The sequence below is a fragment of the Sinocyclocheilus rhinocerous genome, unplaced genomic scaffold (assembly GCF_001515625.1).
Source record: "Sinocyclocheilus rhinocerous isolate Xijiao unplaced genomic scaffold, SAMN03320098_v1.1 scaffold148, whole genome shotgun sequence".
NCBI lineage: Eukaryota > Metazoa > Chordata > Actinopteri > Cypriniformes > Cyprinidae > Sinocyclocheilus > Sinocyclocheilus rhinocerous.
Window position 1 is genome coordinate 2902503 of NW_015653472.1, and position 16870 is coordinate 2919372.

Here is a 16870-nt window from a genome sequence, read left to right on the forward strand (position 1 = left end):
ACATGGGATGAATGACGCCCCAGAATTGGCCCAAATACACTGGCCCGAGTCCGGATGCCAAAACTGCCGGCATTGGGCCACAATCACGCAGACAAGAATTGAAACACTTAGACAGTACTGGCCCGAGTCTGGGTACTGAAACTGGGCCAACACCACCAACATTGGGCCACAATCACACCGACGAGTGGCCCAATGCCGGTGGTGTCGGCTCAGTTTCAGTACCCAGACTCGGGCCAGTACTCATGGCTAAGTGTACCATTTTGGTTGGGGGTTGCCAGAACACAGCCGAGTGAGCCGAGACTCAGCCGCAATTGGCCCGATTGCGCTACCTGGGATCTGCCACCAGCAATCATACCATGCTTGAAGATGTTATAACTCAGACTATCTCGGTGGCTCTGACACAAAATATATGAATGGAAACATGTGTTTGAGTGGGTGGAATATTAAAGATGCTTCTTATGACATTTGCAGTGATTTACACATATGACATTTGCAGTGATGTGATGCCTACACCTATGCAGTAAATAAATTATGGACAATTATGTTTGCTGTCCTGATGACTGCACTGAAAATGATATGCTTGGACAAACTGATGTGAAAAACTCAGGAGTTTGTGTTTAACCAACATCAACACCACCATTCTGATAATGATACTGCAAGTTGTACAAAAAAAGGAATTATAGGACTTATTTTAATGTAATTTTAAGCAGGTTTTTAATTTGATGTTAAATGACAGCATCTAAACCAGCACATGCTTTTGTTTAATTTGATATATAATGTCCACACAAGCTTTTTATTAATTAGGGTGGGGAACAATTTAGGTATAAATGTGCGATTTCTACAGTACTGTAATTTTGGTGCGTTCCATTTTTCCTCAGAACTTGGAAATTATGAGTTCCCAGTTGGAACTTTTCACTGGAATGCCCTCCCAAGTCAGAGTTTTGACAACTCCAAATTGATAATTCAATATGGCTGCTCATTGCATCAACAGAAGAAAAATAGTAGTAATATACAGTTTATTAGCACTTATGTTTGTCTGTGTCTCAATAAACTCAGTGGTGCAAATAGTACTATCCAACCTCTATTTGTGGACATGATTCTATGGCGTTATCTGTGCAAAATACTGCTTTTTATATCTTTTTAATTGACTGGTATTGCCAACAGTGGACAACAATGGAATGCCTGACTGAATTTATATAGTGGTAGAAATCCATAAATGCTGTAATATTTCTTTTCTCAGTAACATCACAGCTCCATCATCCTACAAGCAAATGCTTCCTATGCGTCCAATTTTCCCTGATATCCGCTTTGTGGACATTATATAGCCTTGTAATAGCTCTATAAGAATAGGTTTGAGGGTTTTTCAGATCACCATTTTATTTTCTCATGCTCACAGAGGAATGATGATCTCTTTTTAACTCTCACAAGTGGAAACAGGCTTTTGCTAAATATTAACATTTTAAACAAGAGGCTTCCAATCTGTCTTCTGGAAATCCAGCCAAAGCACAGTCTTTGCCAGAGCTGGTCTCGTGCCCTAATGGTGAAGTCCGTCTGAGAATCTCTCAGGAATCTAAGGGCCTCCTCTGCTAAATCAGGTAGAAGAATAGCCATACACTGCTCTGAATCAGAAAGTTCAGAAACATTCTTTGACACCTAAACAGTGGGGTCATGAGGTAAACACACAAATAGAGCTAGAAACAACTGAATCAACCCTAACGAATGCCATCGGAGTCCATGCTAGAAGACAGATACACAAAAAACAAATGCACAAAAACACTCTCAGAGAGTCGCAGAGTCGGGTTTGAGTAAAATACAGGCATTGTAGGTTGAGGGGAGTGAATGGACAGCGCTCTCTTCCACCTTCAATACCATGACCGAGGTGAGACCACCACACCCCCAACTCCTCCCCGGGCACCGCAGTAAGAATGGCTGCCCACTGCTCCAGGTGTGTGTTCATGGTGTGTGTTTGTGTTCACTACTCACTACTGTGTGTGTGCACTTGGATGGGTTAAATGATCCCCCTCAAGTATTAAAAATATGCTTTAGTCTTAAGACTGATACGATAAAAAAAAATGGCTTATTATGGAATGGAAAAAACGTGCCATGTCTTTTTTGTTGTCTTTTGACGTCAAAGGCTGTGTCCAATTAATCTCTACTGTATATTGGCATAAATTCATTTCGACGTTTCATAAAAGCTGGCCAAATTAGAGAGATTCCAACATGGACAGGTTGCATGGCAACCCCTCTTTCTCAGAAACCATGAACAAAACAATGCAAGGTGAAAGATAATATGACCCAGACAGCATTAAATACGTGTTCACCAAAGTTATATCCCTCCAGGTGTTCAGTGCAATGAATCATTGGCTGCAGAGATTTATATGAATTATTACAGTATGATATGTTTACTATTTACTGTTCTGAGTGTCATTCCAGATGATGGAAGCAGAGATGCATGTGGTGGTTCCTGATGCCTACGATGGAAATGGGCCTTTGTTTGAAATCTGGCTACACTTGCTGGTAGGAAGGCAGAATTGCTGTTTGTGTCGAATAATTGAATGCCTTTACCAGGGCTGAGGTTAATATATTATCATAATAATGTTGTTAATAATTTTCATAACGAGAATTAATGATAAAATACACAATGCGTTTATACTTCAGTCTATCAAAAACAATTCTTTGCGAGTTTATAAAAGTGAATAGCGCCCTCTATTGAGCATCTCAGAGCAGCGCCCCGAACTGTTTTTAGGGGCATTGCAGTTTCGGCTCCAGATTTCTGTTCATACATTTACATTTATAAAATCGGTTCATACTAAATATACTAAATAAATTGAACCAATTCCACCATTATTACCCAGGAAAAAAATATACCGTTCATTGCATACTTTGACTTTGTAATAATATGCAACATATTGTGGGGAATGTTGTCACAATTGGAACCTATCATTAGGGCTTTACAGACAAATTAAATGAAGAAGCAAAAATATAAAGCAGAATATACAAAGATATCAAGCCCTTGCAAAAGAAATTGTACTGAATAAATTTCAATGTAATACAATTAAAATTTGCATTATTCGTCTGATTATGACTTGTTTGCAAGCACAACTAATCCCTTTAGTTAAGAGGTTAGTAATTATGACTAACGTCAAGATTTTCTTAGGGAGTTTGTTGTAACTTGGCTCTTTTCTTTAACATACTAGACAGAATTGCTGTTTGTGTCGAATAATTGAATGCCTTTACCAGGGATGAGGTTAATATATTATCATAATAATGTTAAGTTAATAATTTTCATAACGAGAATTAATGATAAAATACACAATGCGTTTATACTTCAGTCTATCAAAAACAATTCTTTGCGAGTTTATAAAAGTGAATAGCGCCCTCTATTGAGCATCTCAGAGCAGCGCCCCGAACTGTTTTTAGGGGCATTGCAGTTTCGGCTCCAGATTTCTGTTCATACATTTACATTTATAAAATCGGTTCATACTAAATATACTAAATAAATTGAACCAATTCCACCATTATTACCCAGGAAAAAAATATACCGTTCATTGCATACTTTGACTTTGTAATAATATGCAACATATTGTGGGGAATGTTGTCACAATTGGAACCTTATCATTAGGGCTTTACAGACAAATTAAATGAAGAAGCAAAAATATAAAGCAGAATATACAAAGATATCAAGCCCTTGCAAAAGAAATTGTACTGAATAAATTTCAATGTAATACAATTAAAATTTGCATTATTCGTCTGATTATGACTTGTTTGCAAGCACAACTAATCCCTTTAGTTAAGAGGTTAGTAATTATGACTAACGTCAAGATTTTCTTAGGGAGTTTGTTGTAACTTGGCTCTTTTCTTTAACATACTAGAGCTTTCATGGGTAATGTTAGCATTACAGTTAATTTATCAGAGATAATACATGCCTGGTGACAAGATATGCTACTAATGTTAATGGTACTCTGAAAAAAACTGTAAGATTTCCTTTGAATCAGTTTTCAAGAAATTGTTAGTAAATTTCATTCATAAAGTACAAAAATTACATTTAACACATTGAATTAAACATGAAATTTTGTAGTAATACTAAAATTGTATTTTGTTGTAAAACATGCTCAAATTGTACATTTTCAGCTTAGTTCATTTTGCGCAAACTGCACTTCAGACATGCATGACAGCTTCAATTCTTGGCTGGTCGTAGCTAGTTCATATTTACAGAACACTGTCATGTTGCCATTTACAGAGATAAGCAGACTACCTTGACAAGTTAAACTTGATAAAAACCAACATAGTGTAACAGAACAGAATCCTTTTATTCAAGTATGAAAATGTAAAGCACATTTTAATTGTAGCATACAATTCAATTATGTAATACAAATCAACACAACTATAAAGGCAAATTATTTAATTTGAACAATCAGTCATCTGAAGAGGTCTATTTTATAAATCTGATTTTGAAGTGCATAGAATTTTGCATGACGGTAACACTTAAGTCCTACAAATCCTGATTGAATTGGTCCTTCATAACATAAAGGTTGGAGTAAGAGAATATGGTATCAAAACAAAACTTCTGTTTAGTGATACTGTAAAACATAAGCAACCTCTAACAACACAAAAAACTTCTTAACACAAAGTAAATGTTTTGGTTTGCGCAAAACAATTCGAGACCTGATCAACGCTTTCTAAAATATGATGCATTTTGCTTAAAGCCTAAAGACTGCAATAAGGTTAATGCTCCATATTGATCAGAGCACAGTTGAACCAATACCAACCAGTAATGAGTACCGTTAGATATAACAGGCTGTGACCTTTAGCAGAAGGCACAATAACATTTCAATGAGAGAAATACAAAACAAATTTGATAAATCTGCATGAACGACAGCAGCCTAGCATATATTTAAGATGTCTGGATGAATCTCACAAAACCTGGGCCATATCTCACACCGAAATCAAAAGAAAAAAACTAAATACATTTGGCTGAAAGAAAGTTATTTTGTGTGTGTTTTTTGCATGGTGTCATTTATTATAAATGTAATTCAAAAATGTTATTTTAGCTATTTCAAATGATTTTGAAATTATGCTATTGATATATTAATTTGTGTTAACAATAAAAGAAATAAGTGAATTACTGTTTTACTGTAATATAGTAATATGTGTTATAGTAATGACAATTATAATTGAGAATAATAGATATAACAAGAAATAGTTATTGAAATACGGAGGAACATTTATCCTATTTGAATCATTAAAATATGATCAGAAAAGAATGTTTAATTGAAAAGAAAAATCTTAATAGCGCTAAAATAAGTTAAATGCAAAATATAATTCCTCATTTATTTCTTTTGATTTTAGGGTTAAATGTGACCTGGACGTATTTTTGTGAGACTCATTCGCTGTGTTACTGAATTGTTTTCTACTTCAGCAAATTTTGTATGGACAAATCTGCTGATTCTTCAAAATAAACTGAGTGCTAGGCTTTGCTCCAAGTCTGAGACATAAACACAATGGTTACAGCAAAGTTTTGAGCTATTACGTTTTAGTTTGGTTTAAGTGGTTTACACGCCCTTTCAATTTGACATCATTTTTTATATACGTAACAGAAGTTTTGACATCCAAAATGGATGTACTCAAAAATCTGTAAACAGCCTAAAAATACAAACTTGGGAAAACTGAACCCAACAAACAAAGCAAAAATATTACTTTTTATGCACATCATATTGAAATTAAAGACAAAAAAACGGACGTTATAAGTGATGAAAGCTAGGACAAACTGAAATCGACTTGCATTTCTTTTAATAGGACTTTATAATTAGAAAGGCCCACAAATAACCTCTCTAGATCCTGCACTCTGGAAGACCAGGCAGAACCCACTTTAAATTCTCATAATAAAAAGATTACGTCCATTGCAAAGTGCCTCTTAGTGCTGATTACTAGAAAAAAAAGGTTGTGTGGGATTGTCCCAGCTGTACCCATTTAACTGTGCAATGCCATTTGTCCCTCATTTGTCTCCATCCAGATGTTACCATCAGTTGTTATTAAGGATAGTTTGGATGGAAGAAACTGAGTTAGAAGTGGGAGGCCAGCAGCCTAGTGATTCTAACCTGAAACAGGGAAGAGGAGGTTTGTACTGTAGATGAGGAATCATGTACACCTTCATAACATTCACATTTTAGCAGTCCAGTGGGTATCTTAAACTCAGCTGAGTATATTGAACAATCTGTCTCAGTAAAGTGCACCCCAGGTTTATACCAAAGAAAATGTGAAACACGCTGCCTTCACTCAGGTAAACTAAAGAACAAAGCTAAACATAAAGACTGAAATGAAACATTGTGAAACAGTGTCCTGACCAAATCAATGCTGCAGCAGATGACTGTGGCTTGATTCGACACAGTGTGTTTGTGAAGAGACTGTGGTCAAGCACACGTTTGCCATCCTTTTGAAACTTCAAGTGCTCGACATGAATCAATCAGCTGTTATTCCTTTCTCCCCCAGTTCCTCTGTCACCCGCACAAGGTATGTAGGATCTGGATAACCAAAGCTGGAAAAAAAAGCAATATTAAGTTGAATTAAATTAAAGCGCAAGTTAAAAAGTTCAGCCAAATGTTTCTTTGGCCTTTTCATATTAAAATGTATTAAATAAATGTATATTGTAATGTATGAGTAGTATACACTACGATTAAAAGGTTTAGGATCAGTAAAAGAAAGAAATTCATTGTTTTATTCTGCAAAGATGCATTAAATTGATCAAGTGACTGTAAAGACATTTATAATGTTAATAAAGATTCTTTCAAATAAATGCTGTTCTTTTGAACTTTCTATTCTACACTGATAATAAGAAATATTTCTTGGGCAGCAAATCAGCATATTAGAAGGATTTCTGAAGCATCATGTGACACTGCAGACTGGCTGCTGAAAATTCAGCTTTGCATCACAGGAATAACTGACATTTTAAAATATATTAAAATAGAAAACAGTTATCTCAGTTAATATTGCTGTTTTTACTGTATTTTTGATCTATTAAATGTAATTTGAAATAGGGAATGGGATTACTTAAACTCAAACTTAAACTCCAAATTATTTTAATATATCTATTTTAATATATCTCTCACCCAAACCAACAGCTTTAAATTTTAAAGTTTGATGTTCAAGTCAAAAAGCAATTCCAGGGGAGATATGCCTGTGGTATCACTGATTCCCCAGATACAATTTAGCAAGCAACTATTAAACTGCATACCATCGTGGTCCGCCCCATATGGAGGTCTTGTGGTGGATATCATTCCAGGTAATAACATTATGCATGCCGGTGGTCATGGAGGTGCCTATGGTGAAGATGAGGCGCTGCTCAAAGGCCCGCCGCAGCATGCGGAAGACACGGTTTCCCTCAGGGCTGTCTGGCAGGTATGCCACTCGGTCTGTGCCTGGATACCTCACCCCAGGGTTTGGATGCTCTTGCTGAAAGAATTTTAAAACATAATAGTGTGTGATTATAGATTCCGTGTGGAATTTTTATGCACTAATTAATGAAATCTGGTCTGTGGTTATCTGAATGCAAAACACACCGCTGTTGTAATCTGCCTGTAAGCAGTACTTACCGCTTGCAAACCGGGAGGGAAACTGTAAATAATGCATATGCAGCCATAACCTTCATGGCCGGGCAACTCCAGGTCCGGGTCTCTTTCTACCATCATGGTCCCATTGGCCGGTTGGTTACCAATAAGCTGCCCATACACCAGCCTGCATACAGGACATGCTTTTTTAACTTGAAACGCCTGTTCTAAACAGGACCGACAGAACGAGTGGCTGCACTTGTCCAGAGTTGTCTTTTCCACCATTTCGCCCATGCAGATAGAGCAAACGGTGCTCTCTTCTTCATGACCGATGGCTAATTCGGCGCCGGTCCTTGCTGCGGGCTCATGTTGCATGGGTAAAACCACACAGGTGTCCATGTCTGCATTTTTCCTGTATTTCTGCTGTTGCCTCTGCGAGCGCCGTGGATGAGGGGGAGGCGGAGGCAACAAGGTCCCTTCCCCGTCGGGTTCCATTGCCGTCATGCATGGTAACAGGGAACGTTTCCTTTTAGGAGCCGCCTCTTGTTTGGTCATCTCCTTCCGGGCACAGCGGCATAAGTCTATGAAAGCTTTCCGTGTAACAGGAGAAACCGGCCCCTCCATCATCCCAGTTCTTGCCCTGCTGCTGCCCTCCACCGGGGAGAGCCGCACAGCACAGCAGCCACCACGCTCCCCGCGCCGGATGATGTCTGCGCTCAGTCCCTGCTTGTCCTCGAAGTCAACCAACCAGGGTCGTCCAGCGGCTGCAAGGTAATCCCACACCGCCTGCGACACCAGCACCTCGTCACTGCCCTGCCCCGCTCGCACGCTCATCTCATCAGATGAAACTGTGAGGATAAGAGATCAGTTTGCAAGAGTCAACATGATGCCACCATGAACATTAAAAATGGTGCAATTATTTAGTATTTTGCTTATTTTCTTGTGGTAAATATGCTACATTTGACACTACACCAAATCTAATAAATATTTTATTAGTTACTTGACATGAAACTTTTTTTTCAGTATTTTCAGTTAAAACACACACACATACACAGAGTTTAAAAAGTAAGTAAAATATTTTAAATAAAAAAATGAATTATATATAATCTAAATCTATCTATAATTTTTTTTAAAGAAAAGTGTATATTTTAGGTCACCTAAAATATACACTTTTCTTTTAAAAAAATTAATAGATGAATAGATTTAGATAATATATAATAATTTTTTTTTATTTCCTCAGAGTTTTACCATTTTAAATAACAATTTAGCTTTTTTTAAAAATAACAACAAAAAAATATTTTTAAACAGTTTTATGTAGTCTTAAGAACAGCATAATAATTATACAAAAGAAAATTATAAGAATTATATATATACAGAGCTCAATATATAATTCTAATAATAATCATCAAATATAATTATATATTTATAGTTAAAAATAAATGTAAGCTACTTTTTAATTTAAAAATCAAATATTTGCAATATATATCTATATTTTATTTCTATTCATTTTTAAATAATTGTATGTTGTTTCTCACTTAATATGAGGTCTAACATCAGAGTAACAATTATTTAAAAAATTATGTAAAATGCTGATTAAACTAGTTTTAGATTAAATATACCATGTCACGCTACGGGACACTGCTGTGACAGACAGATTGATGTTATATTAACTAACCAATTGCAGTAATGGTCAACCTTTTACCCTTTTTTAAATTTTTGAGGTTAAAAATTTGCTTGCACTTGTTATCAGTTCACCCTTTTCTTGTCAGGAGAAACATATGATGAATATACGTGTAATGAGTCAACCCTGAATAAATTCACAATACTTCACACCTGACAAGAGCTGCAGGCTAGCATGCAAATTCTTCTTAGCCAGATCTTACAAGCTACTTGAGCTTAATCTCTTATAAAAAGGACTATATTATTAGGTTTAATCATATTATCATTTACCCTTTTATAATCAAATCGATTTGTGGATGTGCAGAATAAGGATGGAATATTTTAGTCAATGAAGTTTCTTGCATGAATAGGCTGTGCCGAGTATTGCTCGTTCAACACCAACAGGCAGCCGTGCAGAATCACATCAGCTGCTCTGAAATGTGTTCACTCACTGTATAAACAAAGGATCGTTCTGTGTTGCTCTACCTGCTCCTGCTCATGAATGTCACTTGATGCTTGCAGTGATGGTATTATTGAAACTAAATTACCTTGTGATCCCATAAATTCTCTTTAATTGCAGTAACAGGCCTATTTCCCTGTTTTAGAGAAAATAAATATACAAGTTAGATCAAGACATTGTTTATTTTGCGGATTCTCCAGCAACCTGACAGATGAAGAAAAGGGTGGCAGTTGCCTTAACCTAAGCATTTGCTAAATTAAAAACAATAATGCAAATACACATTGGGATAAAGCCTATTGTGTTCATGTAATAAATGAATTCACCTTCTGTAGTGACTTTGCCGGAAGAGATTAATGTAAAGGGAACCTACTGCAACTGGAGAATGCCTGCTTCCACTCGACGAAGAAGTCAAGAGACGACCGCTGCATTGAACGTGCCTTAAAAACTATGACAATCCCGGCGAATTAATGCTTGGGATATTTTATTTAAATTCGGATGACACTTCGCTCGATCAACACACAGGCTCAGTCTCTTTGTGGTTTTCCAGTTCCCCGTCCTTGGCCACTGGAAGACAACATGCATACAAAGAACATCGCTGACCGTCACGACGAAACTGTTTAGCCTTTAGCTCCTTCGCGACACAAACTCGGCGTCTCTATGTCAGATTTCGTTATCACGTAGTTACCTTTTAGTAGTTAAAGTGAAAAAATCCCCTGAAAACAAGATAACGTAGGCAGGAAGCTCGTCATTCTAGTCTGTTGGCTGAGCCGGATTAGAGATTGCGGGATGTGACCACTGTGTGGCGCTCTTTAAGACCACATCATCAATCGTCTTGTAATTTTATTGTCTGACCTTTGTGGTTTTTCTTATCAACCCTTTATGCATATATTAACGGGACTAATAGTGCAATTGTTGCTATTATTAACATTAATGTCATTTATTATTATTATTATTTAATTATTTGTGTTTATTTAGTTTGATGACACTTTCTTTGCTTTGGCAATATTGTATGCAACTCATCATGCCAATAAAGTACTTAGATAGATTTGTTTGTTTGTTTAATTATTAATTTTGTTTCCTGACATTTTTTGTGTATTGATACTTTGGTAATATTGTATGCAAGTCATCATGCCCATAATAGATAGATAGATAGATAGATTATTATTTATTATTATTATTTAGTCATTTAGCAGACGCTTTTATCCAAAGCGACTTACAAATGAGTACAACAGAAGCAATCAATTGTAGTATTAAAACAACTAAAAACAGATCCAATTTATAAATCCAATATATATTTTATTTTATTTCTATTTAGTTTGTTGAACTATTCAAATAACTCAAATTAAATAAAACTAAAACTTAATAAAATACCTATACAGACATAATAAATTCAGACATAATTTAAATACAATTAAAAAATAAATAACAAATACAAATAATACAAATCAAACGACAGTAGTTTATCAGTAATCCTAAAAAATAACACTGCCAAACTTACATGCTAAAAAAACAACAACTTACTTACACATAGTAAGAAATGGTTATAAAAACTGAAACAGAAGTAAAACAAGTAGTAGGATAGATAGATAGATAGATAGATTAAAGTAAATAAAAAATGTTTGCAAGTGTCACTTTATTAACATTACTACCATTTATTATTATTATTTCTTCCTTTTGTCTTCAATTATTTATTTACTTCGCCTCATTTATTTTCAGTACTACGCTTTGGCTATATGTTGAGAATCTTGACAATAAAGTTTCATTCTGACTCTAGATAACACAAGAAAAAAATGTCACAACATATCACATTATTTATATGTGTGATTTCTATGGTCCTGCACACTGATCAATAATAGAGAACATTATAGTCATTATATAGATCAGTGGTCCTGCATCAGCTGACAGACATCCTGTACAGTCGAGGCGGAGCGAGGTTAGCGTTACTATGGAGACGCATTTGCTCAGGGTGCGCGCATGGCCCGGAGCGCGCAGCGCGCAGCAGAAGTCGCTAGAAACGTTGAGATGATGCGTCACTGCGCGGATCCTGTGCAGGTTGACAGAGCGGCGCATAAACAGCTAGCTTCCGTCTTTATGCATTCGCTTTGAACTGACAGCATAAATTCAAAACACTACCACAGGCGAGAGTACGCAAGTGGCAACGCAGATTTTGGTGAAAACTGAAAGAAGATATCGACATGTGAGTTTGACCGGCAGTGATAAGGATGCACTAACTTATTAGCTAACGTTAGTTAGCAAGTGTGTTCATAACCTCTATCAGGGAAACATCTGATTTTCTCACATACGGCTGTTATTAGATATGGTCATTTAAGAGAATACTGGTCATTCTCGGGTTTTAAATCGCATAGAAAACCCTCTATTCGTAATTGGCGGTGAAAATAGCGCACATTGTTCCCACAGCAGACCTTAGCTAGCGGGTTAGCAGCTAGATAGTTTGGGCCTGTAGTTACTGCACAGCTAACATCAGAGCTGCTGCTCAGTTTATTCCTACATGATTTTTTTTTCATTTAAGCTTTCATCTGCATTACTGTAAAATGTACTAGTAATATTTATGACCTCGATTAAGCCTTACACAAATCAAGGCTTGCAGGGTGTTCCCTGCTGGAAAAAACACATGCTTAATCCAGCCTAAGTTGGTTTGCTGGTTTAAGATCTTAAAACCTGGTTACGCTAGTCTTCCTAGCTGGTGCTCAGTTGGGTGGCCAGTTGGCGACTCTTCGTTTAGTGTCCAGGCCTAATCAGGCTGGTATGTTGGATGGTTTTAAAAAGGGTTTGGGGTAATGTTCAACATACTGGGTGACCACCCAGCCTTCAGGATAAACCACCTGAGCATCAGCTTGGCTAGCCAGAGAGACCATTTTAGTCCAACTTAAATTTGCTGATGTAACTTGGTTTAAGATTGCAGCAGGAATTAATCATGATGATTAGAATTTCAACATGGCCAATAATACAGCAAGTCTAAACAAAACATGCATTGCAACAGCTTGACATATTAATTGGTGTATGATTAAATTAACCACCCAGAGCTGCTGCTCAGTTTATTGCTACATGATTTTTTTTTCATTTAAGCTTTCATCTGCATTACTGTGAAATGTACTAGCAATATTTATGACCTCGATTAAGCCTTACACAAATCAAGGCTTGCAGGGTGTTCCCTGCTGGAAAAAAACACATGCTTAATCCAGCCTAAGTTGGTTTGCTGGTTTAAGATCTTAAAACCTGGTTACGCTAGTCTTCCTAGCTGGTGCTCAGTTGGCGACTCTTCGTTTAGTGTCCGGGCCTAATCAGGCTGGTATGTTGGATGATTTTATTATAAAGGTTTGGAACAGTGTTCATCATACTGGGTGACCACCCAGCCTGCAAGATAAACCACCTGAGCATCAGCTTGGCTAGGCAGAGAGACCATCTTAATCCAACTGAAATTTGCTGATCTAACTTGGTAACATGGCTAGTAACAGTCACAGGAATAAATTGCATTTAAAAAAATAATAACATGGAAAGCAGTTATTTTAAATAGTAATAATATTTCACAGGATTACGGTTTTATTGTTTTTTTAATCAAATAAATGTAGCCTTGGTGAGCATAAGAGACTTCTTTTAAAAAACATTAATATCTTACCGATCCCACACTTTTGAAGGTAGTGTATGTCGTAGGTGTGACGGGTATCAATACTCAAGTATGTATGGGCTTGTGGCTATTGCAAGCCTATCCCTGCTATCCTTAGCCAGTGGTCATGCATTTAAAATACCGTATAAGATTGAATATGAATTATTATTATTCAATAACTTCCTTTAATGCTAGGGCTTGGTTCTGCCATTTTGTTTATTATACTGGTGAAGCCCAGAGCCGTAGAAAACCAGAGCTGGAACTGGAACACTCTGGAAGCAATATGTGTCATAGAGCAGCCAATAGTTCCAAACAACCAATAGTTCATGCATTAAAGCCCATTCATTTCAGTGCTTCTCAAGGACAATTACTGGTAAATTGAGTAAATTACTGCATTTTTTTGACATTTTAACACGTCTGTTAACCTCTCAGGAATCTAACCAGTAGTCGTATTTTATGAAGTGTGTTATAGTTAATGTTTATCATTACATAATAGATAGTTAGACAACGTGAGCAACACTTTAATAACGACCATAACCAGATTCTAGTTGTGTATGAGAATATCATAAAATAACAATAGTATGTGAGTAATTAACCTTTAAAATTTAACATTTAAAAAAAAATCTAAACTTAACAAAATCGAGTGTTTGATAATGTCTAAATAGATATTCAAATGCAAAACCAAAAAAAAAAGTAACTGACCACCAGTAATCTTTTCAGCAACTAGACCAGAGCTGTATACATGTGTATTTATTAAAGGGATAGTTCACCCAAAAATGAAAATTACCCCATGATTTACTCATTCTCAAGCCATCCTAGGTGTATATGACATTCTTCTTTCAGACGAATACAATCGGAGTTATTTTAAATAATGTCCAGGCTGATCCATGCTTTATAATGGGAGTGGATGGTAACACGTCTGTTAACCTCTCAGGAATCTAACCAGTAGTCGTATTTTATGAAGTGTGTTATAGTTAATGTTTATCATTACATAATAGATAGTTAGACAACGTGAGCAACACTTTAATAACGACCATAACCAGATTCTAGTTGTGTATGAGAATATCATAAAATAACAATAGTATGTGAGTAATTAACCTTTAAAATTTAACATTTAAAAAAAAATCTAAACTTAACAAAATCGAGTGTTTGATAATGTCTAAATATATATTCAAATGCAAAACCTAAAAAAAAAGTAACTGACCACCAGTAATCTTTTCAGCAACTAGACCAGAGCTGCATACATGTGTATTTATTAAAGGGATAGTTCACCCAAAAATGAAAATTACCCCATGATTTACTCATCCTCAAGCCATCCTAGGTGTATATGACATTCTTCTTTCAGACGAATACAATCGGAGTTATTTTAAATAATGTCCAGGCTGATCCATGCTTTATAATGGGAGTGGATGGTAGCCCAAAATTTTAAGTCCCAAAAATTGCACCAATCCATTATAAAAGAAGTCCACACGGCTCCTGGGAGTTAATAAAGGCCTTCTGAAGCGAAGCGATGTGTTTGTGTAAGAAAAATATCAATATTTACAACTTTATAAACCTTAGTGTACGACAGTTAGCGGAAGCTAGAGATTAAGGTGGAATTTTTTGGACTTCAAATTTTGGGCTACCATCCACTCCCATTATAAAGCATGGATTAGTCTGGACATTATTTAAAATAACTCTGATTGTATTCGTCTGAAAGAAGAATGTCATATACACCTAGGATGGCTTGAGGGTGAGTAAATCATGGGGTAATTTTCATTTTTGGGTGAACTATCCCTTTAAACAGCCATACAGGCATCTAGTGCTTTGACCATGGCATTACATATTAATATTAATTTTCCAGACACCAAATGCCTGTAGTTTGCCTCTTTGCATTGGAATTTCTATATTTTAACCTTAAATACTACACTAATTGTAATAAAATAATAAATGTATTAGAAAATATTATATTTTAAATGGTCATTCATGGATCATAATTATTGCACATATTAAAATATTAACTAAATATTACTGAACTAAAATATAGTACATTTATTTAATTGATAAAAAGTTACACTTAAGGTGTTCAGTCACATTTGACTCCCAAGGAGTATGAGAAAATATTAATATTAATGCACAATCAATGCACATTATGTGTCAGTATTTACCAGAAATTGCAAATATAGTGAAACTGTGCTCAGTGGTATATCATGCCTAAACCCATTCAAACAAATTGACAGCACGGAGTTGTTTGAAACTGTTGAGAGCTCCACGAACTGCGAGGCGGTGAGATCAAAGCATGTCGCAACTCGGTTTTTCAACGGCTCTGGTGAAGCCCAAAGTAGATTGCTAGGAGGCCATGCGTGAACCTGCCAATCGATACAAACTGGTTGCCATGGTAATGTCACTGTTGCTCCACCCCCGCCAAGGCCTCCTGCTCGCACATCTTAATTTAGAGCTGTACTTTTAGTGTGAACTTCTGGAGTTTGCCTTTTAACAAATGCACTTAGCTGTTTGCTTAGTTTGTCATGTACACAATTAGAATTAAATGTCTTTATTTAAATGTCATATTGAAGTGTAGTATGACCTTTTATGAAGTTCTGCATGCTTTTTCAAATATATTTAATTCCAGACGTTTTCTAACATTTTAATTCCATTCGTTTTACAGGCAGCCAGCAACTGCCAAGTGGTATGACAGACGGGAGGCCGTCTTCATTGAATTCTGTATAGAAGACAGCAAAGATGTCCAAGTTAAATTTGACAAAACAAAGCTTGATTTCAGGTATATCTTTATTCCAGTTATTGTTAACAGGGTGTTTATACTCTGCTGCAAAATTCAGTCATTATCACATTGTCATTACAAAATATAATTATTCAGTGTACTGCCATGAACTAATGTTTAATATGTTTATTAGTTTATTATTGAAGTATTTGATCCTATAATGATACTCAGTCAAAATGTTTCATCTGCTTTGCAAATGTTAATGATTACCTCTTAAAATGCAATATAGTACTATAGTAGTTCATTTGAATTTTTTTTTTTTTGCTTTAGTTGTGTTGGAGGAACAGATAACATCAAACACCATAATGAAGTAGAATTATTTGAGTCCATTGACCCAAATGTAAGTACACCACCTGATGGTTTCTGTTCTAATTCAGGTTGTAAGAGCTCAATCTGCATGGCTCATGTATTATTGCATGTTACATAGAACTCTGTTATTCTTTTGCAGGAGTCTAAACACAAACGCACAGACAGGTCTGTGTTTTGCTGTCTAAAAAAAGCAGAACCTGGCAAGTCTTGGCCAAGGTTAACAAAAGAAAAAACAAAGGTCAGAGTTTGGTCTGTTTAAACTACTAATTTGTAACTTCATTTAGTAATATGATAACATATGTTAATTAATGTTTCTCGATGGCCTTTGTGCAGCTTAATTGGCTCAGTGTTGACTTCAATAACTGGAAGGATTGGGAGGATGACTCAGATGAAGAATTGTCCAGTTTTGACCGTTTTTCAGAGGTTTGTCTATATATATTGTTACAAACTACCAGGCTCAAGGCAGCGCAACATTAAATGGGGAGGCCACGCACAAAATAAGTTAACTCAAA

At 36.0% G+C, this 16870-nt stretch overlaps 2 protein-coding genes across 8 annotated transcripts in view; one reads left to right on the forward strand and one right to left on the reverse strand.

The window, feature by feature from the left end:
• Positions 1-5299: 5299 nt before the first annotated feature.
• On the reverse strand, positions 5300-10452 carry LOC107716192 (probable E3 ubiquitin-protein ligase DTX3). 7 transcript variants are annotated; one of them, XR_001637176.1, is made up of 5 exons: positions 10034-10451; positions 7590-8392; positions 7232-7449; positions 6345-6535; positions 5300-6098 (listed from the first exon to the last, which is right to left on the reverse strand). XR_001637176.1 is itself a non-coding variant. In XM_016522559.1 (5 exons), exons 1-5 carry the CDS (start codon positions 10089-10091, stop codon positions 6460-6462), a joined length of 1074 nt encoding a protein of 357 aa, XP_016378045.1. In that variant the 5' UTR covers positions 10092-10452; the 3' UTR covers positions 5300-6459. The 7 variants fall into 7 exon arrangements, 6 of the variants coding, with proteins under 6 accessions (XP_016378045.1, XP_016378041.1, XP_016378042.1 ...); XM_016522559.1 differs by having other exon boundaries at positions 5300-6535; positions 7590-8102; positions 8184-8392; positions 10034-10452; XM_016522555.1 differs by having other exon boundaries at positions 5300-6535; positions 10034-10227; positions 10349-10451.
• Positions 10453-11652: 1200 nt separating this feature from the next.
• The window catches only part of LOC107716195 (prostaglandin E synthase 3-like), an 11585-nt gene continuing 6367 nt past the window's right edge, over positions 11653-16870 (forward strand). The window contains exons 1-5 of the mRNA XM_016522561.1: positions 11653-11860; positions 15936-16049; positions 16320-16389; positions 16498-16596; positions 16692-16781. Coding sequence (XP_016378047.1) covers positions 11859-11860; positions 15936-16049; positions 16320-16389; positions 16498-16596; positions 16692-16781 — 375 coding nt within the window. The 5' untranslated portion in view covers positions 11653-11858. The remainder of the gene's footprint in view (positions 11861-15935; positions 16050-16319; positions 16390-16497; positions 16597-16691; positions 16782-16870) is intronic.

Excerpts from the sequence above, each read along its gene's own strand:
- LOC107716192 (XM_016522555.1), bottom strand. The coding sequence starts at position 10,091 with ATGCAGCGGTCGTCTCTTGACTTCTTCGTCGAGTGGAAGCAGGCATTC. Across the intron at positions 8,393-10,033 it reads GCAGGCATTCTCCAGTTGCA|TTTCATCTGATGAGATGAGC; the intron begins GTAGGTTCCCTT and ends TTATCCTCACAG. Across the intron at positions 7,450-7,589 it reads TCCCTCCCGGTTTGCAAGCG|CAAGAGCATCCAAACCCTGG; the intron begins GTAAGTACTGCT and ends AAATTCTTTCAG.